Genomic DNA, 22,488 nt, shown 5'->3' with positions numbered 1-22,488 from the left:
CACATCCAAGTCAATGTTGATGTGAGATATGGGTTTAGGTATCTTAGACTAAGGTCTCATGCATTTTCTAAACACAAATTTGATCTCAATATCAAAATGTGTTTTTCATCCTTAAATCAATTTCATTGATTATTAATGCAAGAGATGATGACATGGCATAAAATGATATCATAAGTAAAAACATGTGCCAATGTCATGATGTCATGGCATAAAGTTTGAAAACTTAAATAAACATGACATATAGATAACCTAAGCATTATCATGACATTTCAAATGATAATAAAATAAATATGATGTTATGGCATGGCATATGGCAACCAATCATGGCAAGTTAGCACAAATAAAATACCTAAATTCCCTATCTAAGTATCCTTAGCCTTTGCTAACTTAAAATCTAACCCTAGATTGCCCATATATCCCTAAGAGAAAAACCAAAATCCCAATTATGGTATTTCTCTAGGTTTTCTTAAATTTTGCCAAATAAGATTAAAATCGATATTTTTCAAATATGGCACAATTTACTCTTCAAGGAGTAAACGATAATTCCTTTTCATTTTCAAAGGTTCACAAAACCTTGAAAATGCTCCTTGAGTGTCAATTTCCTCAAAGTTGGGTTAACTACCCTTCTTATTGGAGTTGACACTCTCTAACCCATCTATGGGGTAGAGAAGATGCTCCTAGGAACCCAATACCTATTTGAGCTCATTGGGTTCACTAAATATTCACTAGGGATGACTTCCCTGGCAACCCTCCTAATGACCCTCTTAGGCTTTGAAGCCTTGGTCATTTGGGTCTCGTCAAGGTCAACTATAGGGGTGGCTCCCCTTGTAACCTTGGTAATGGTCTTCCTAGCCCTAGGTTTTGTTCCATAATCGAATGGAACATTGTGGTAAGTGGGCTTGACCATTTGGGACTTAGGTTTGTGACCCAAACCTTTCTTGTCCTTGGACTTGAGATTTTGACTCTTAAACCCTAGAGATGACTTCTCCATGTTTTTAAGAGCCTTTTCTAAATTATCAAGTCTTGACCTCAAGACTTGATTTTCTCTCTCTAATACCTCAAGTTTTAATTTGTCATTTTCTCTTGAGATATTCCTAGGCATGTGTCTAGTCTTCTTGGGATTTCTACCTAGGTTTTCCTTAACTTTAGAAGCGTTAATCCTAGGGTTGATATTTCTAGTGTTATCCTTACCTAGGCTAACATGTTTAGCTCCTAAGCACATGTATTGGTTCCTAAAGTTAACATGCTTATCATTATTAACAATTGCAACAAAACTACTAGCATGAGTTTTATTAGAATTGCAATAATGAACCTTAGAGGTTACCTTAGGGTTTGCCTTAGCTCCCCCTATCGTTGTGCCCGGTCTCTTGCCCTTGTGAGGTTGCCTCCCCCTCGGACAATGGCTCCTATAGTGTCCCCTTTGCTTGCATTGGAAGCACACGATGTGCTCCTTGCCCTTGCGTTTCGGGACTCCGGCTTCCTTGACCTTTGGTGCCGGTGGAGTCTTTCTTACCCTCTTTGGACACTTACTCTTGTAATGTCCATGTTCCCTACACTCAAAGCACATAATGTGTAATTTAATTAAACTTAAATTGCTTGAGTTACCTAGGGTTGAGGGTGGAGATGAGCTTTCTTCTTCAACCCTTCCGGAGGTGAAAACTTCTTCTTCTTGCTCCGAACTTGAGCAAGAGGAACTCTCCTCCTCTTCTTCCTTGGATGTTGAGTAGCCCTCAACTCCCAATTCGCTCCCTCCATGATGTGAGCTACTTGACTCACTATGCTCCTCTTCATGGCTTGAAGTGGAGCTCTCCTCATGGTACTTGGCCAAGTTATCCCACAACTCCTTGGCATTGTTGTATTTACCTATCTTACACAAAATATTAGTAGGTAATGAAAATTCAATTGTTTTCGTTACCTCTTCGTTGATTTCGGATTTGTGAATTTGTTCTCCGGTCCACTCCTTCTTCTCAAGAGGTTTTCCTTCCCTATCCACCGGAGGAGAAAAGTCTTCTTGTACACAAAACCAATTCATTATGTTAGTCATAAGAAAGTACTTCATCCTTACCTTCCAATACGCGAAGTCGCCGCATTCGTAGAAGGGTGGGATGGTGACGTCTTCTCCATAGAGATCCATTCTCTAGCTTTGCTCCCACGGGTGTTGATCCGATGAAGAGCGACCTCGCTCTGATACCACTTGTTAGGATCTCTTCGTACGGCTAGAGAGGGGGGGTGTGAATAGCCGCCCCAAATCGCTCGTTTCTTTCTACAAATCAGGTTAGCGCAGCGGAAAATACAACAAAGAAACGAAAGAGAAGAAAACCAAACCTTAACACAAGGATGTAACGAGGTTCGGAGATTAGGGCTCCTACTCCTCGGCATGTCCGTAAGGTGGATGAGCCCTGTCAATCCGTCGGTGGATGAATCCCCGGAAACCCGGCTAATAAATACTCCTTATGGGTGGAGAAACCTCGCCACAGTCTTTTGCAACAGCAAACAAAGGAGTACAACAATAGAGACAACAAACAAGAACAACAGAAATTGTAAAACACTTGCTTGCCTCTTATTGTCGACTGGAACCTTGATGAAGCAGGAGCTTCTCAGATCCAGCAGCTAGAACACCGGCGGAAACTCACGCAGAGCTTGGCGATGAGAGCTCAGAAAGCTCAAGAGCACACCGGCTCGGTGAGCGTAAGAGAAGAGGAAGGAGAGAGTTCACCAAGTCCTTAGCCCTCTTTTATACTGCGAAGAAGAAGAGCAGAGAACTAGCTTGCGTCCAGCAGGAGTCTGATCGGTCCATGGACCGATCAGGAACCTCTGATCGGTCCACGCATCGATCAAGCCTCCTCATCGATCGGCGTCTCGATCGGTGCGTGGACCGATCGGGAACCTCCCGATCGGTCCATAGACCGATCAGCTTTCCTCACCATCGATCTATGCCCGATCGGCCCGTCGACCATAAATGGATCGGCCAGAGACCGATCCACGGCTTTTCTCGCGAGTTGCGTTGCCTCGATCGGTCTCAGGGCCGATCGATTCCAATCGATGAGCCATCGATCGATTCCGATCGGTCACTGGGCCGTCGTGGCAAACGCAGATCACCGGATCGGTCACCGACCGATCCAAACTTCGACCCTAAACCTAAGGCTTCCACACCAACATCCGGTCAACCTTGACTGCTGGTACTTCATCACCAACATCCGGTCACTCCCTTGACTTGCACTCCCGCTAAGTGTCCGGTCAATCCTTTTGACCCACTTAGACTTCTCCACACCGGATGTCCGATCACCCTTGATCCATCCGGATTTTTCCTGCCGGCTTCACTCACGGGACTTTCCACACCGCCTAACATCCCGGACTTTCTCACCTGCTTGGCTTCACTCACGGGACTTTCCAAGCCTAACATCCCGTTAGGACTTTCCCATTGCCTAACATCCCGCTTAGGACTTTTCCACTGCTTCAATCACGGGACTTTCCACACCGCCTAACATCCTGCTTAGGACTTTCCTACCGCCTCGCTTCACTCACGTGACTTTCCAACCGCCTAACATCCAGTTAGGACTTTCCTCGTGCCAAGCTCCTGCTTGGACTTCTCCGTCCAAGTCTCCATACTTGGACTTTTCGATGCAAGTCTCCATACTTGGACTTTTCCGTGCCAAGTCTCCATACTTGGACTTTTCGCGCAAGCTCCCTGCTTGGACTTTTCCAGTGACAAGTCTCCATACTTGGACTTTTCTAGTGCCAAGCTCCCTGCTTGGACTTTTCCGTTGCCAAGTCTCCATACTTGGACTTTTTCCCGAATCAGGTCAACCAGGTCAACCTTGACCTACGGTTGCACCAATAATCTCCCAAACATCTATTCTTATCCCATATCAAGAATACAACTCTTCCACGAGTGTCAAACATCAAAATACAACTCAACTAGGTCAACCTTGACCTAAGGTTGCACCAATAATCTTCCTAAGTCAAACATCAAAATACAACTCGAGTCAGGTCAACTCGAGTCAGGTCAACCTTGACCTAAGGTTGCACCAACACCCCCGTCCGGTGGAGTCAACGCCACGTGGAAGTCAAAGTGGCAGGTGGCCGGTCAGAGAGGGGTGGGCCGACCGGCCGGGCGGTCGGCCGGTGTCTAGTTGATGGTTAAAGGCGCCCTGTCGAAAGTTAGGGTTCCGGCGCTCAAGGGACAAGATCGCAGGGCCGAGCGGACTGCACGTTCGGCCAAAGACATAAGGTAATATACTGCTAATAGTCTCTACAAAGCACGTGATTAAGAATCTCCCTAAGTAAACCACCGTATACGTCCGGTCGGATGTCGCGTTAACTGGCCGGTCGGAAGCCCTCCAGGGAGTTGGGGCAAAAGGACAAGGGACATCTTTTTTTGACAGCGGGCGTGTGTTGTGTTCAGGCCATACTCAAAATCCTATGACAGAAGGATCCGCTGTCCCATCAGAGACGTGCTCAAACTGTAGCAGTATGGGGTCAGGTAAGCTTTTCTGACAAACCCATACCGGGGTATGGACAGAGGACACGTATGCACCTCGGTACATGTGTCCAAGCCTCCTCACAGCCCTATATAAAGGGTCTTCACCCTTCGTCGGAGGTATGTGTTCTAATATTTTAGGAGCCACTTTTTCATTGCTTGCTTGCCTGACTTGAGCGTCGGAGAGTCGCCGCCGGGAACCCCTTCCCGGCCCTACTTCTGTGCAGGTTCGTCAGAGTTTCGTACGACTAGCCGGAGGTCTACATCAGCGACTCGGTGAGCGCCACGTGCCCAGCGTCCGTTGATTCAGCATTCGGACAGGATCAATTTGGCGCCGTCTGTGGAAACGTACCTGCATCCGACCGGAAGCAATGGACGAAGCTGGACGACCGCATACGGTGATGCTCTCCACGGAGGAGCTCGACGCTCTGATCGAGGCAAGAGCGGTTAAGCTTGTGGAGCAATAGAAACAAAAGGCGCAAGCCGAGCGGATGGAGCAACAAGCGACGTCAGAGTCAGGAGGCCGAGCGGAAGCTAAGTTTCGATCGGAGAACATCTCACCAAGAAGCCGAGATAACGATCCGATCGACATTCAAGGGGAAAGAGGATGGCTGAGCGAACCACCTCCAGCCGTACCGAGCTGGGTGAAAGGTGCGCCGATGTAATTCATTTTATGTGTGTCTTGGTCGCCTATGTCCTTTTAATGCATGAGGCAAAGTGATAAAACGCATTTTGGAATTATTGGCTGAACGGCCGACTACACGAAGACCATGTGCCACTCGGACCGTGTTGAAATTAGCCTTGAAGGCCGTCGAGCTCCGACGTTAAATATCGAGAGACGAGCTGACGTCTATAAATCTTCCGGGCGGAAGACCGTCGAGCTCCGACGTTAAATATCGAGAGACGAGCCGGCGTCTATAAATCTTCCGAGCGGAAGACCGTTGAGCTCCGACGTTAAATATCGAGAGACGAGCCGGCGTCTATAAATCTTTCGAGCGGAAGACCGTCGAGCTCCGACGTTAAATATCGAGAGACGAGCCGGCGTCTATAAATCTTCCGAGCGGAAGACCGTCGAGCTCCGACGTTAAATATCGAGAGACGAGCCGGCGTCTATAAATCTTCCGAGCGGAAGACCGTCGAGCTCCGACGTTAAATATCGAGAGACGAGCCGGCGTCTATAAATCTTCCGAGCGGAAGACCGTCGAGCTCTGACGTTAAATATCGAGAGACGAGCCGACGTCTATAAATCTTCCGAGCGGAAGACCGTCGAGCTCTGACGTTAAATATCGAGAGACGAGCCGGCGTCTATAAATCTTCCGAGCGGAATATGCCAATAAAAAGGATGCAATTGCCCCAGAAACTCGCCTTCAATATCGTTAGATCGTCTCTACGTGCCGCTCGGCCCAGCACCCGAAGGTACTTCCATCCGTATCTTGCGAGCAATCTCTGCTATCAAAGTGAAACGTTACGTACTCGGAATCTTACATATTTAGCCGAGCGGATGGGTCACGCCAAATACTTAGTAGGAATCCCTTTCGGATTCTAAAGGTGTGATAATAAGCGAGCGGACAACACACATTCACTAGCAAAAGGACAGAGTACGTGAAAGAAAAACATTGCATTAAAATTAAAACTTTAGGCCGAGCAGCCTAAATACAAAAAAGGATCATTTTTTCGTCCGAGCGGCCCAATTACATGGAGATTCCTACTCTAGATATTCATAAAGCGTCGAGGGGATGTTGTTGAGGAGAGCCGCTTGATCTACGGCCGGGATGACAGCGGACTCGGGAAGATGCCCCTTCGACTTCAGATACTTGGTGGTGGCGGTCATAGCCAAGTCAAAGGCCATGTACATTCGCTCGCAGACTTTCTCCGAGAATTTGGGCGAGCGGATGTAGCTTTGTCTTAAGGCAGCGACCCAACTCGGCTCGGCCTCTTGGTACTCTTTGAAGGCCAATTGAGCTACAGCAAGGGATTCATGCAAAGTGGTCAGCTCGTCCTTATGCTTGGTGGCATCGGCCGAGCGGCTCACTTTCTCTTGGTCAAGCTGCTCCATCAACTCCTTGACCTTCAGCTCCAGGCCCCGAGCCTCCACGTTCTTTTTCTCCAAGTCAGAAATGGCCGTATTCTTCCGAGTGGTGGCCAGGGTAAATTTTTGGTCAAGCGACTTGACTTGCCACTCGAACTCGGTCAGATGATGAGCCTGGTCGGCTGTTTTCTTCTGTTCGGCCGCCAGCATATCTTGAGCCTTCTTAAGCTCCTTCTGCAGCTCGGAGTACGACGGGCCTTAAGAGCCAGACGGATCGCACGCCGCCTTTAGTTAACTCCTCATCCACCATGGCTAGGCGGTTGGAGACTGCAATCTCCTCCACCCATCTCTGAAGCAAAAGGAGAAATTGTTAAGGGCCGATCGAAAAAGAAAAAAAATGCATGAAAAACCTTGGAAAAAATGAACTTACCCCCGTAGCCTCCTGCATGTGGCTATTGTCCAAATTGCGGAGGGGAATCATCGCGATGCGCGCCCGAGCGTCCGCCCACATCTCGGCTAGAGGCCCTTTCAAAGTAATGGTGTGCTCGGGCGCGGTGGGTCGGTCGGCCTCTGGTAGTAGCTCTTCAGTCGGTAGATGAAGAGTAACTCGTACGGTGCGGCCACGACTGGGGATCGTCCGGCCGGCAGTCGGAAGGGGATCAGAGGCCGGTGCAGAGAACTGAGAATGAATGGCTGAGAGTTGGACTGAGTGACGAGCAGGCGGAAGGGTGCTAACCAGAGTAGCCTCAAGTGGAGCAGCCGGCTCGTCCCATTCAGAAGGAGTCCGGTCGGACGATATGGCTTTGACCTCTGGCGCCTTGCCTCGAGCGGTTGTAGTGGCCCGCTCGGATGGTTGGACCGCTGATGTAGCCGAGCGCAGGGGAGTCTCCACTCGGTGCCTCTTTTGTAGAGGTTGCTCCTCTTCCCAAGCGGAACCTTCCTCGAGGACAGTTGGTTCTCTGGGGGGGTGGCTTCGCTGGCCACGTTTTGTTGAGAAGCTTGAGCGGCCGACTCAGCCTGAGTCCCGCTTTCTCCTTCATGGGATCCGACCGGCTGGATACCAAGCATCTCCATTTCTTTGGCCGCCGCGGCTTCGAGCGCCGCCGCCTTTCTCTTCAAAATACCGGCCATTACTGACTCCATGATGATGTTCGCTGCAAAGGAAAGGAAAGAAATCAGTTAGCAATCAAAACAAAGGGCCAAGTAAAATTCTTACCGAAGCCGGTCGGAAGAGGAGTCCGTATGGGACTCAGACCGAAGATGTACATCACTCCTTCGTGAAGAAGCTTATTGATGTCAAGTCGCAGACCGGCTAGCATATTTGCAGCATGGAGGTAGTCCAGTCGGGTCTTGAATTTCTTCAGCTCGGGAGTGGGGGGTAGGTTGACCTGCCACTTGGTCGGGAAGTTGGCCTGATCGGGCATACGGATGTAGAAAAAATAATCCTTCCAATGTTTATTGGAAGAAGGTAGTTTGTTGAAGAAGACTAAGCCGGGCCGAGCTTGGAACATGAAGGTGCCCAGCTCGGCTTTCTTGGGGTAATAGAAATAAAAGAAGACCTCCGGTCGGAGGGGGATATTAGAATCTTGAACAAAACAACAACACCGCAGAGGAGACGAAAGGTGTTGGGTACCAAACCTCCGAGCGGCACACCGAAAAAATTACAGACATCTATGATGAAAGGATGTACAGGGAAACGCAGACCGGCGGTAAACTGGTCGCGGAAGACACAGAAAGCTCCGCGCGACGGCCTGTGCGGCCGAGCAGAAGGACCGGCTAAAAGAAGTTCAAAATCTTCGGGGATTTCAAAATTATCGGTTAGAATGTCAAAGTCACGCTGATCAAATCGGGACTGCGTGGTAGTGTACCAAGGGCCAAGGGACTGGTCTTCAGGACGGGAAGAGCTAGCCATGGGCCGATCGGAAGGAATCAAAAAGGCAAAAAGGCAGGAGAAAAACAACAGCAAGCGAAAAGAGGTTTCAAGGATTGAAACTGGGGAGCGAAATACGGAGTAAACACAGGAAACAAGAAAGAAAAGGTATAGAGCCTTACTGCGAGGAAAAAGGATCAAGGAAGAGGCGCTGGAGAATGTCGGAGAGCAGGAATGGAATCGCCGGAGCACCGAAACACCAGAGACAAAGCTAGAAATCGCGAAAGCAAGTGAGGGGAATAGGAGAGCGAAGATTTTATATAGCGGGGGTCGGACGGCCTCCGTCGTTGGATCCAGGTCACGGGAATCAAAGTGCACATCGCGCCGTCTATTTCGAACCGTCTCGATCCCATCAAAGCACCACACCGCCGCCACCGTACGATGACGACGGTGCGCCACGTGACGTTCGATCATTCGATGCATTTAATGAGCGCATGCTCAGCCTTAATGTTGAAGATTGACACGGGGTACGAGGAGATCCGAGGAAGGTTGCATCCCTGTAGAGAGCCGAGCGGATTAGGTGTGCCTGAAGGCGCCGCTCGGCTAGGCTAACAGTCCAGTCAGTCGGACTAATCGCCTCCTTCGACTAGACTTGAAGGGGAGGCAAGTGATCCGGTTGTGAGAACAGGGGACCCCCGTCCGGTGGAGTCAACGCCATGTGGAAGTCAAAGTGGCAGGTGGCCGGTCGGAGAGGGGTGGGCCGACCGGCCGGGCGGTCGGCCGGTGTCTAGTTGATGATTAAAGGCGCCCTGTCGAAAGTTAGGGTTCCGGCGCTCAAGGGACAAGATCGCAGGGCCGAGCGGACTGTACGTTCGGCCAAAGACATAAGGTAACATACTGCTAATAGTCTCCACAAAGCACGTGATTAAGAATCTCCCTAAGTAAACCACCGTATACGTCCGGTCGGATGTCGCGTTAACTGGCCGGCCGGAAGCCCTCCAGGGAGTTGGGGCAAAAGGACAAGGGACATCTTTTTCTGACAGCGGGCATGTGTTGTGTTCAGGCCATACTCAAAATCCTATGACAGAAGGATCCGCTGTCCCATCAGAGACGTGCTCAAACTGTAGCAGTATGGGGTCAGTTAAGCTTTTCTGACAAACCCATACCGGGGTATGGACAGAGGACACGTATGCACCTCGGTACATGTGTCCAAGCCTCCTCACAGCCCTATATAAAGGGTCTTCACCCTTCGTCGGAGGTATGTGTTCTAATATTTTGGGAGCCACTTTTTCATTGCTTGCTTGCCTGACTTGAGCGTCGGAGAGTCGCCGCCGGGAACCCCTTCCCGGCCCGACTTCTGTGTAGGTTCGCAGGAGTTTCGTACGACTAGCCGGAGGTCTACATCAGCGACTCGGTGAGCGTCACGTGCCCAGCGTCCGTTGATTCAGCATTCGGACAGGATCAACTATCATAGTCAATAGTGCATACTAACAAAAGGTAGGATAACAGTATACCAACATACCTCCTATAGCTTGGAGATGTCCTGCCGATGCTAGGTCCCAAAATCCGAAAAATCACATCGAGAAAACTAAAACACGAAATCAGAAACACATGATACAAGACTCGTAAACCGTGCTCTAATACCAAATACATTGGTATCAGATAAATCTCGAAAATCCAGAACACATAGCAAGTATCGTAACCTCGCTCTGATATCACTAAATTGTCATGCCCCGGGGAAGTCCCTGTCCGAAGAAATTTCGACAGCACCTCCCCTGTACGGGTGACAATATGAAACATTTCTACAGACACATATACATCAGCCACAGGCGGCTGGAACATACACACAACCACGCAGTTTATATGCAGCCTACTCGGCTGATACAATAAAAACACAACCACGCAGTTATATGTAGATGTAACAGCCCACACGGCTGTACCAAACTAAACACAGCGGAATACAATAGAAAACCATATACAAACCAAAATACAAGACTGCTAGCCGGCTAGACTTACACCACACAACAACACAACACTCCGGAAACAAAACCGGAACACAAAGCCAAATACACACATATCATATACCAAGATAAAAAATAAACAAAATGTAGAGACTGGTCTTCTAATGTGACGTGGGGGTCGGCAGACAGGATACTCCAAGCGACTCCATAAACAACCTGGTACCTGAAAAAGATAGTGTTCACAGGGGTGAGTTCAACAACTCAGCAGATACCAGTTGACATGTATAGTAAGATATAACAGACAGTAATAACTATGGAGTACAGTCTCCTGGACAAAAGCTGAAAATGCACAATAGAAAAGGTTGAAGAGAACTGTACTCACCAGGGCCTCCTATAGGAATAGTGAGGTCGTCAAACCGAGAGTATCATAAATCCTGTATGCATGTCAAACATATGCATCCATCTAAATGCAGCATATAAGTGCAACAAACACAATCAGTATATACATCAATGCATATGATACCAATGATATGGTCACCCTTGACGCCAGTCAGCCATCTCACACACAATGGTGAGACCGAGTGGGTAGGGCTGTGACAATCGTGCACTCTGACATCACTGCTCCTGATGAGTGACCGAGTGGACGGGATACTGTCGGAGTACACCTATCCTCCTACACCAAATCATAAATGGGGGAGCTCAATGCTCTCATCTCCCGGTACACGATGACGGGGAGGAATCTCTGCCGGCTACCACGCTGCGTTACACTACCCATGAGCGGACCAATGAAGCCAAACAAAGTCCAACCGTCTGCTGGCTACCACACTGCTACACTAAACCAGCGGAGCCAAACAGAGCAGAACTGTCTGCCGGCTACCACGCTGAGTCACCAGACCAACGGAGCCAAACAACAGAATTGTCACACACCTGTCTGATATACCACTAACCCATGAGTGGTGGTGTGTGCGGATACATGTAACTGGCGATGTGCTCGACAATAATGGAGCATACTATCGCGCAGCATGCAATCATGCGAGATGATACATGACACTAAGCATGGAAATAACCTGATCAGCATAACAATATCCATATATATAAAATAAGTACCGTAGTCTCGATGGTCAAATCTGAAGACCTAAGGTACACAGGTCAGGTAGGGTATAAAAACATAGGTCCTGAGCATAATGAGGCATGGTATGTCACTACCATATGAGCATATATATAATCTTGTGGGTACTAATATAAAATACATAACAGGTAAGCAAACAAGCATGTAACAGGTATCCGATAGTGACATATCGAAACAAGAACGAACATAATTATTACTAAAGGTTATATTCTACTAAACATATCAACATGACATTATCAAAGATAAGTCAAGGTACCCGCCTCCGATAAGAGGATCGTATCCGAAATAAATCCCTTATCGAGACACCGTCTCGAATCAAAGTCCTGTAATAACATATATATAGATTTAGTTAATTACATATAAATTAATTAGCTAAATCAAATCCTCAACTAGCATTATCCTTAACCTTTCCTAGCTCCAAATCTGTGTACACTACAAGAAATGAAACAATTTCTCTACTTCTTACCTCAATTCACAGCTGTGATTGTTGATCCACACACTACTACAAAATGAGCCTAAGGTATCACTTTGGGAGCAACACTTTAGTAAATTGTTGTCATATATCAAGTTTTGGAAAAAACACGCAACACTTTCAAATAAGTGTTGCATTATAACTAAAATGCAACACATTTTTTAGAAGTGTTGCAGTTGATATTAGAAAAGGTAACACTTTTGTAAGAGTGTTGTAATAGTGTAGGAATATGTGACACTTTTTAAATGTGTTGCGGTAGTAGTAATATTTGTTGTAATCGGAAGAAATGACATGTTTATTTTTCGTAAATTGCCCACAACACTTTTGCCAACACTATATAATAATTAAATAATAAGTGTTATTAAAGAAATAAACTTATAGAATTTTTTAAAATTTTTTAGAAATTTTTAGAGATTTAAATAAAGTTCATAAGATATGTTTCAATTACAAGGAGAGAAATCTTGTTTGGATAATAATTATGTAAGATACAATGCTCAAATAATAATTAAATAATAAAATTATTTGAGAAATAGTGAATTTTTAAGAATTTTTAGAAATTTTCTAAGATTTAAATAAATCTCGTATATGATGTAGATTAAGGAGATTAATTATTGGGATATGGAAAAATCTATTTAAACTATGTGGAAATGATTAATTTCCCTTGCCCTAACCAGACGCCGCTCGTATGTTTTATTTCTTTTCTTTTTTTCTTTTCCTTCGTTTCTCCCTTGCCCTAACCTGACGCCGCTCCTCCCCTCTCCTCTTCGCGCGGCCGCCGACCTCTATCTCCCCACCCGATCGTCGCCGGTGAAGTCCTCAGCCGGCAATGTTCTTGTGACCTCGGAGCTGTAGCATCGTCTCCTCCCACGCGATGCCAACTGACGAGCTCTCCCAATCTCTTCATCGTCGACCCTCTTCCTCTGTGGTCTCCACCGTCGCCGAGTACAGTCGTCGCCCAGTGCAGCCGTCGCCGGAAGGAAGGAGCAACACCAACCTCCGCGTGCCTCTACCCTAGTGCGATCGCCACCTTCTCATCGCCGCCCCGATCTCTTCTTCCCTCCCAAGCCGCGCACCACCACCTGACGCCGCCACCCTCTCCGACCACCGTCCAGTGTCGAGCCCTTCCTCTCCCCTTGCTGCCGTCATGAAGCTCCCGGCCAAGATCCCCCAACTGCCCTATAATGGCCGAACAGCATGGTTCCGACCACAAGAAGGTAGGTGGTAACGTTTAAGGGTGTTTCTTTACTTGTCCGATCACTGGCATATTGTAACAAGAGCTATGTGTTCTGGATAGCAGATCAATAATTGCGATGAATTCCCATTCTGTATTGGGTCCTGTCCACTCTTTGCTGGCCAACGATTCCCTATGATGGTGAGGGCAGCTGGGCAGAACGAAGCTTTGTGCCTTGGCGTGGATGTAATGAACAGAGGTTGTTTCTCATCTCTATATGAGATTGGTTATTTGATTATGAATGTGGTTAGGTTGTGCTTAGTATTTGATTCAAGGAATTCTTATTTCTCGGATGTATGGATATGGATACATTACTGATTTGAGGTGATTGTTTGGATAGCAGTGGCTATGTTGATGAATTCGGTATGTTTTAATCATGAAAGAATGCTATGATTTAGTTGCTTGAAGGTAGCTTTAACTAATGTTCTCTTGGAATTGTCATCACCTGCTACTTTTCAATCCATCTATGAATTAAATTTTATCCTTCAACAATATGAGTAGCTCTAAAATTTTGAACTATCCCTTTCTTTTATCCACCTGTTATGTATAAGACTTATTTTTATTTTTTTCACTGGTTGAACTCTTAATGGTTGGAAGTGGTTGAATGTTTGCCATGTAAGTTTAAATTAACTTATTTTTATTTATGTATGAATTACATGGGCAATAAAATTATTTGAAAAGACACTTTGAACTTTGCATGTTCACTTGGAAGTGGTTGTGAATGTTTGCCATGTAAGTTTAAATTAACTAAATCCCCGGTCCTTATTTCCATTAATCATAGAAAAGCATTTCATTTTGACTATGGAACTTACCCACTTGCTACAATTTGATGCTTGAGGTTTAGTTCTTCCTGATGTGGTTTTGTTGATAGCTATTTATTATTGCTATTGACTTTGCAAGTTTGATGCTCAATTATATAATTGACTTTGCAAGTTTGATGTTCAATTATATAATTTTTTGCTCTGAATTATGCTAAGTTTATCATCCAATTGCAAATTTGTAGCATGAGAGATTACTTGGATTAGTAACATGTGAGTCTTTCATTGTGTTTGTATATGTTTTACCTCTTGCTCTTCGCTAACACCCATTTCACTACTATTTCCTTTTTTTTCCAGAATTTCTAAGACCAATGTGCTTTTGCATGCATTTTTCTCATTTAATAGTACTTAGTTTATCATTCTTTATATGGTTGGTACCTAGTTGTGCTATGAGGTTTGGTACTTCTTTGCAGTTGCTTATTTTGATATGCTATCATTTTTAACTCTCATTGCAGTGTGTCTCACCAAATTTGAGTATTCTCATACTAAATTTAGTAGATGTTATTTTCCAGCTGAAGGATGGTGGTTGGATAAAGTGTATTTAGATATATTGTCAGTTGAGTACAAAGGTTATTACTTTTGCTACTTGATCAAATCTCTATTCTTACTTTTATTGTCCATATTGTGATGCTTTTCTTGTAGGCAGCAAGCATTTTGGATAGCTAAGCATCTGTTATAGTTGGGAATGAGAATGAGTGTTACATTTTGGATACCTATGTGATTTTTTTAAGGCAAGCAAAGAGTTTGTATAGTTGGCTTTTTGTAAATGTATGGTTGCCTTTTTGGGGAGATTCATGAAGGTATTAATTGGTGGCTTTTGTATAGTGCTTTAGTTGGTGATATATTGTAGATGTCAATTGTTGGATTTTTATAAAATTCTTGTGGTACAATTTTTGCAATATAATGATCATATTTTGAATAATCTATTTTTATACAAATGTGTTTGATTGGATAATAAAATTGCATTATCAATAATATATTGGTGAAAAATAAGTGTTACTATTAATGGGTAAAAGTGTTAGGTGAAAATTTTAATAAAAAGTGATGCATTTAATGGAAAAAGTGTTGCATTATTGGGTTAAAAAATTGTAAAAAATTGTTGCTATTAATAGTTAAAAGTGTTGCAATTTTTTAAGAGTAACAAAAGAATAAGTGTTGCTGGTGAAAGAAAAAAGTGTTGCATATAAAGAAGCGTTGTCTTTGCTATATATCGTGACAGTTCAAAAAAGTATTGCATAAAATGGCAAAAGCGTTGTGTTATATCTAACATGACAGGACCTGATAAGATAGAATGAAAAGCGTTACCTTAGGTATAATGCAACATTTATATGGCTAAAAACAACACTTTAGGGGTGATGTCTTAGCCTCAATTTGTAGTAGTGACAGCAGGGAGTGTTGATACTGACAACAAGATGGGCTATCGGATGGAATAGCTGCCGGAACCAAGACCCTCCACCGAGCCTAACCTCCTTGCTGGATACTTCACTGACCAGAATCAAGAAAAGCAAATCCAGAATCAACAAAACAACCTAATTCCGTAAATAACCTATTCATCTTACCTCTTTCTCTCCACTGGTCGGAGGTGATGAACTATCTGGTGACGGAAACTCCAGCGAACAGTGATGGGGTGGCTGGAATCTAGCAAATCTTCTACCTTCGGACACAAAACTCCCAAATCAACACGACTCCACCAAGATCAAGTCCAAAACCCACAGCTAGGTATGATACTTACCTCCAAAATCGCTGCAATGCGACCTTATGCTCCTTGCCGTCAGCCAGAGTAGAGATCAAGGAATCGTAGACAGTGCTAGGGCAGGAAGATTAGTAGAGGGCTCGGTACTCCCTCTTCCGACCGAATTCGCTGGCGCAAGGGGCGGCGATTCGAGAGTAGGATGGCTGAAGGCGATCGGGAGAAGAGGAGCCGGCGGGGGTTTGGAACAAGGGCACGAGAGGTGAGACTAGGGCGAAGGATTCCACGTTAAGGCATGCTCAAGAAGAGTTGCTGGATCTACACCGGTGCTAGGGCACGGGGAAGACAGCGCCACACCGGCGTTGTTCTGGAAGGCGACTCCCGAGTGGTGCTCGGGCCGACGACAATGGATCGACAATGGCGCGCAGAGGAGAAGAGAAGCGGCAGCGTCGGCGCTAGGGCAGAGGCTAAGAGGAAGAGGCAAAGGGGAATCAGGAGGAGAAATGGGCATGGCACGAGTGAGGGGAGAAGAAAAGAGGGGGGAACGGTTATGGCACGGGAGAGGAAAAGAAGAATAGAAAAAGAAAATAGAAAAGAAAATTCAATTTTTTCTTGTTAAAATAGGGTAGCCTAAACAGGTTTTCCCGGAGCCTCGTTTTTATCCCCATAAACTCGTCCATATGAACTCCGAAAAATTTTTGAATTTTTTTTAAAAAATTCTAAAGAATTTTCTTATGATGCTTCACCCATTTTCGATATTTTACATCAGGCATACATTATTGAGTGGCCGACAGCCTTCTACTTGGAAGCATTTGCTCTCTCGAAGCTTGGAATGGAAACTGATGCATGCGTAGGACATGCTCAAAGATGGAGCTGCCTTCGATGCGAAGAAGCAAAACAAACGGCGTGGCTAGATAGGTTAAGAGTGGCTTTTAGCATATGCAAATCCAATGTACTGTATGTTTCTTCTGACCGTGTCAGGCATTCTCTTGAGTGTCAATGTGACGGAAGCCAACTACTTTGGTGACAAAATTATCACGAGAACTATTTGGTATTTACAATCATCTAGTGTGATTTTAGTTGTCTTTGATCGTTGTTGAGCTAGAATTTTGTTATATTTGGATCGCTAATTATTGGATCGGTAAAAGAATGTGTAGTGATGCTGGTTCACAAAAATGCAAACTTATATCAAGATGTGTACTAGTATTCGATAAAGATGTAATATGTCTTTTGTTGCTATTAATTCTGAAATGAACAATGAAATATTTAAGGAAAAAAATTCAAAGAAAAATTCAAGGATAAATATATAAAGATATAGTCCATCATTTCATTTTTTGTGAGCCCCATCATTTTGTACGTCTATCCTTAAATTTTTTTAAAAATTTTTTTTCTTGAACATATCATTTGTCTTTCGAAAATTGACAAAATATAATATATCTTTTGTTACTATTGATTATGTAAACTTACGTATTGTCATGTTAGCTTGGCCTAATTCCCATTTCGATTTGGGTTTACTTGCTCTGATCCCTCAATCTTTTCTCTTATTTTTCTCCGATAGAGAGAAGGTGAAAATTGAGAAAAGGATGGGATTACACGCAGGGCCGTCTCAAGATTCCTTGAGGCCCTAGGCAAAAAAAAAAATTAAAAAAAAAAATTTAATATATTTTTTATTTTCTTTAATATTTTTCATTTAGATTTGGGATCGAAAATAATAATTTTAAAAAAAATATTTTTAAAATTAGTTATTAAAAAGAATTAAATATTATTTTTTTAAAAAACTAATTTTTGATATAAAATTTAGTTTTCTGACGGGTATTTTGATAATAATTTTATTTTTTATTAATAAAATTATTAAATTATTTAATCTTTTTAGGTAGAATGTCAAATAGACTTTATTAATTTTAATTTTAAAAAATTTATTTTTGTAAATACATTTTACTTTATATTTTATGATAAAAAAATCTCTAATTCATACTATTATCGAGAAATAAAAAGAAAGAACGAGGAAGAAATATTATCGGTAAAGGAAGAGAAGGACGTTCTCTGCGAGTATCATCGATGAGGAAGGAGAAACATACAAAATCGATGAAAAAAGAAAAGGACACAATGCATTGATGAGAGAAATATTAGGATTTTTAAGAAATATTGTGAAGGAAAGAATTCATTAGGTTTTATAAGAATAGTATTAATAATTGCAAAATAAAATGGGAATCGGAGTAATAATAAAAAAAAATATGTCAATTTAAAATGAATTATATTTAAGGCAAATAAAATCTCATATAAAATTATGATAGGCAATTAATGAGGAAATAAAAATAAGTACAAGGTATAAATAGGAAGTGGAATCGATAATGAATTAATTGAGAAGGTGTCTTTAATGAATTAGTAACACATTTATAATTAATTAATATTAATGATGCTAATTTAATTTTTTTAATATCTTTAATTAATTAATCAATATGCCCCAATAAAATTGGGGCCCTAGGCATAGGCTTTAATGACCTATGCCTTGAGCCGGGCCTGATTACACGTGTAGGAGAGGCTGAGAGCTAATAAATTATTAATATATTGATATAAAAATTAAAATATATAATATAAAAATATAATTTGAATTACACTAGATAATAAAAAAATATATATTTTTTTAAGTGGTATATTATTTATATATTATATAAAAATATGGATAATAAGAATCTAAGTAATTTAATTAGGAAAAATAGAAAATTTTGAAATACAATAAATAAAATAAACAATAGTATAAATAATATTATACAACTTGCCACGCCGCCTCCCTCTTGTCCTAGGTTTCGCCGCACCCTTTGTTTGCCTTATAAGAACCGCTGCCGCCTCTCTTTTCTCCTGGAACTTCACCGCCTTCCTTTTCTCCTAAATTTTATGAGGGCCGCGCCGCCTTCCTTTTCGAGCCGCGCGACCTAGGAATAGCATTGACGAAGCGGGAAAGAGGCATAAGAAACATTGCCTGTGTTTTTAGCTTCCCTAGTATATCGTTTTTGCATATATCATCTTCTTCTTTTCGCTCATAATGTCAAGCGTATCCCTCGCATCCCTCGTTTATAGGAGAGGCGGTGCTAATCTAGGATTTCGATGTTTGTCGTTGATACGGCCCATTGATTTCCATTTGTCCGATTCTTCTCCACTATTACGACATTTCTCTTCGCAGATTGGGAAGACTCATGTAAATAAAGTTTATCTTGCCGACACGTTAGCTTTGGTAGATTTTATTCACAATAGTATATTTACATAGAATGATTTTCTTATTGCTAATTGTTTGACTTTTTTTCAGGTTAGAAAATTGGAAGCACAAGGATTGCCGACCAAACAGGCAGAGGCTATCGCATTAACTCTCACAGAAACTTTAAATGATAGTTTGGAGAATGTGGCACACTCATTTGTGTTAAAATCTGAAATGGATGAGGTTTATGACATCTCTTTTATTATTTTTTTAGGTTTGCTATGCCATTATTTACAAAAGTTGATAACGTATTTTAATGTTTATATAGATTGAGAGGATTCAAGATTTTAATATATCAAAATTCAAGTCTGAAATGAAGAGCACACAGGTATAATAAATGTAGATATAATTTTTTTATACTTTGTTTAGGTAATTGACAAATAATTTTATTTATTTTAAAGATTGCTATGCCATAACTAATTACCCTTCTTATCTGTTTGACTTTTAATATTTATATTTAACCAATTGAATTTTTTGTTCAATAGAGTGTTTTGTGTATCAAAAAGTTACAACTTATATGATTCTAATGAATACTAAAATATGTTGGAGTGTCATTATTTTGGTGACCCTCTTTGTTGATAATATTATTCAAAGTAATCATATATTTAATGAGTTCATGTTAATATTTTTTACTTTCCAACTAGCTGATTAATATTTAACTAGTTTTAGACTCTATTTTTATGTATAGGTTAAGCATTGGTAGGTTAGATCAAAAGTTCATTTTGTCATCATTAGTTTATTATTTATTAGTACAAAAGATTTTACTTTTTAGCCTATTATTATGGTTACTTGTATAAAGTCAAGTGGCCTATTATCTCCCATCAAATTAGAGAATACATTGTGTTAGAGAAATATATTTAAATGTTGTGTTGAAAATATACAAAGTGTATCTTTTTTGAGTCATAGTTACTTTCAAATGTTATCTTCACAGTTGTTGTTTATTTCTTTATCATCATTATGAAATTCTAAAAGGGAGATTATTTACCAAATAATCCCTTCATGCTAGACACAACAGATAATATTTTTTAGTGAATTCATCCAATCTAGTTGAATGCATAAAGCCAGTTATCTCTAGTTTCAATGTGAACATGAGAATTTAGTTTTGGGAAGGAGATGTAATAAAAAAAATGCATAAAAGTGCTTTGGAGTTTGAGCCTCATGCCAAGATTGAGTTTAGGTTGTGAAATTTCAACTAGGTCAAACCTTAATATGATAGTGACTTATAGTTTATTTTACTTTATTGTTTTGGAAAATAGAATAAAAGGTTATCAAACAACAAATGATTTACTAATAATGCAAATTAAATTCTACAATGAGACATTCTCTAGTATTTGATTTGGGTAAATGGACCATTTATCCCTCTACCATGTTTTATCATGCAATACTGCTATATGTATTGCTTGAGCTGAGCTTTTAGGTCGTATAAAATTATCATTATGATAATATTTCAGATTCATGTGACGTTGAATTGTATTTAGGCTTTTATTCTTATGCCCTAGATTCAATGACATTGCCTACAATAGACACCGTCATTAATTATACAATTTTATTATTAAAATTTGATTAATTTTTTATAAATATCAAAGTAGTGAATGTCTCTAAAATTAATATTATTTTATTACATAATTAATTATATTAATAGTTGTTCTATTTTTTGGTTAAAATCTTTAATGTCAAATAGGTGTCGATTAATTAGATTATTTTATTATGTTTTTTTTTTATGATATTTCATAAGATTATTTAAAAAATGCTAAATCTACCAATGATGTAATTTCAATTTTTCATTCAAATCTATTATCTTATCATTGTTAATTACACTTATGAGTTTATCTTTTGATTATAGGAGCATCATTTTTCGTTGTTACAACAAGAGACTAGAAAACTTCAAGGGGATATTGAGAAAGTCACTGCTGGACATCGTTTGGATTTAAATCTTGAAAGAGGGTACTAATTTGACTATGTTTTTTATCTTAATATTTTTCAAAGTTTGCTTTGTTTTGTATTGATTGAAGACACTATTCTGCTTTGACTAGTAAGTTGTTAATGTTCGTTTAAACTTGGTAGATTTGCTTCACCAAGTGTGTTGATTTATAATCTACTATAGATTTCTATAAATGACCTTTCTACTTCATGATGAGTAGTGACAAATTTCAACTTGAGTATTGTTGAATCCATTGTGTAGGTAATGAGCTAAAGATATTTAATCGTGTTTTTTTATCATGTTTCTAGATAATTTTTGCTTTCATGGAATGTCTAAAAGACTATGCGTTTATTAGTGCAATAGCATTAAGTTTATAATGTACTATAATAGATGTGCATTAGTTTTATTAAAACGTTTCTTTTCTTAATTTAGGCGCATACTTGATGAACTAGCTAAGCAGGTTGCAGAAACTACTGAACTCACTAATAAACTTGACCGGGTAAAGTAGTTCATATCGGTATATTTGGCTAGTTTTCGTTTATTTAACATTAATAATTTGATTTTTTCCTATTGTTCATTAGGAAATTCACGAATTGAGAACACAATTAGAGACTGCAAAGTACGGTGATATAAAATTTTGGATTGCTATTCTCGTTTCAGTATCAACATGGGGTCTTGCTGTTAGGAGCATTTGGAAAAATCTATGAACAGTTTGTGATCTTTTGATACAATATCTATTTATACTGAGACAATTTTAATGGTTCTGTTTTTTAAAAAAAATGAGGGTCATGCATGTGTAAGCTAAAATATTTTGAGGTTCTCAATTTCTTAAATTGCTTTTAATAATATTAGTTTATCTTATTCACAAATTTTATCAAATGCCCGAAGAACTAGCTAGTTTTATTGATCAGTGATTCTTGTTTCTTCTTTGGGCATCAGATTTAGGGGGTTTTGTATGCTATCTAACAATTATTGAGCTAGTCTTTCCTTGAGCAATAAGCTTTTAGGTAAACAATGTCAGGTACAATCTTGAATAAATATGGTCTTAAGTTTGGCTCCGCTGGTAAATACATGTAATAATGATTGTAGTGATAAGCGTCAAAATTTGGCAGGGGATTGGACGGTTTCACCTTTTTTTTAATTAATATTATCATATAATTTGGTTCATAACATAAAATTAAATTTTCTGATAATAAAAAGGACTTGTTTTTGTTACTCAATTCTCACTCAATCCATCTAGTATATATTAGCAGGATGACTTGTGGCTGAGACAGAGTCTTATTCTATAAAATTTTGAGTTCGAAACTTGGCATGTCTAAGTAGGTCCTTCCTCGTACTTTGGTTACTTGTACTAATGATCAATAGCCTTTTGTAATTTATCTTATCTGTCTTGACTTAAGAATGGGTTGACGAAGGGGATAAGCGAATCATCTTTATACTATACATTATGGCATTATGACAAAAGACGAATACGCTCGCCCCCAGCACCTCCCGTCAACCCGTCCCAAGGTCAATACGGAGGAGGTAAATTACGGGCGGTTATTATCCTTTGGAATAGTGACTAGCACATAAGGGAGATATTTACCTCGACTTTGTCGAGATTCGAACCTTAGACCTCATTATGACAACACCTC

At 41.3% G+C, this 22,488-nt stretch overlaps 1 protein-coding gene across 2 annotated transcripts; it reads left to right on the top strand.

Moving 5' to 3' along the window:
- Nucleotides 1–18,472: 18,472 nt before the first annotated feature.
- LOC122016274 (protein FMP32, mitochondrial-like) lies at nucleotides 18,473–21,710 on the top strand. 2 transcript variants are annotated; one of them, XM_042573511.1, is made up of 6 exons: nucleotides 18,473–18,876; nucleotides 18,985–19,116; nucleotides 19,202–19,261; nucleotides 20,777–20,877; nucleotides 21,287–21,353; nucleotides 21,436–21,710. In XM_042573511.1, exons 1-6 carry the CDS (start codon nucleotides 18,724–18,726, stop codon nucleotides 21,559–21,561), a joined length of 639 nt encoding a protein of 212 aa, XP_042429445.1. In that variant the 5' UTR covers nucleotides 18,473–18,723; the 3' UTR covers nucleotides 21,562–21,710. The 2 variants fall into 2 exon arrangements, with proteins under 2 accessions (XP_042429445.1, XP_042429444.1); XM_042573510.1 differs by having other exon boundaries at nucleotides 18,473–18,912.
- Nucleotides 21,711–22,488: the final 778 nt, after the last annotated feature.

Source organism: Zingiber officinale, chromosome 8B (assembly GCF_018446385.1).
Source record: "Zingiber officinale cultivar Zhangliang chromosome 8B, Zo_v1.1, whole genome shotgun sequence".
Lineage (NCBI taxonomy): Eukaryota > Viridiplantae > Streptophyta > Magnoliopsida > Zingiberales > Zingiberaceae > Zingiber > Zingiber officinale.
The sequence above is the reverse complement of the archived record's forward strand: the minus strand, read 5'-3'. Positions and strand labels throughout refer to the sequence as shown.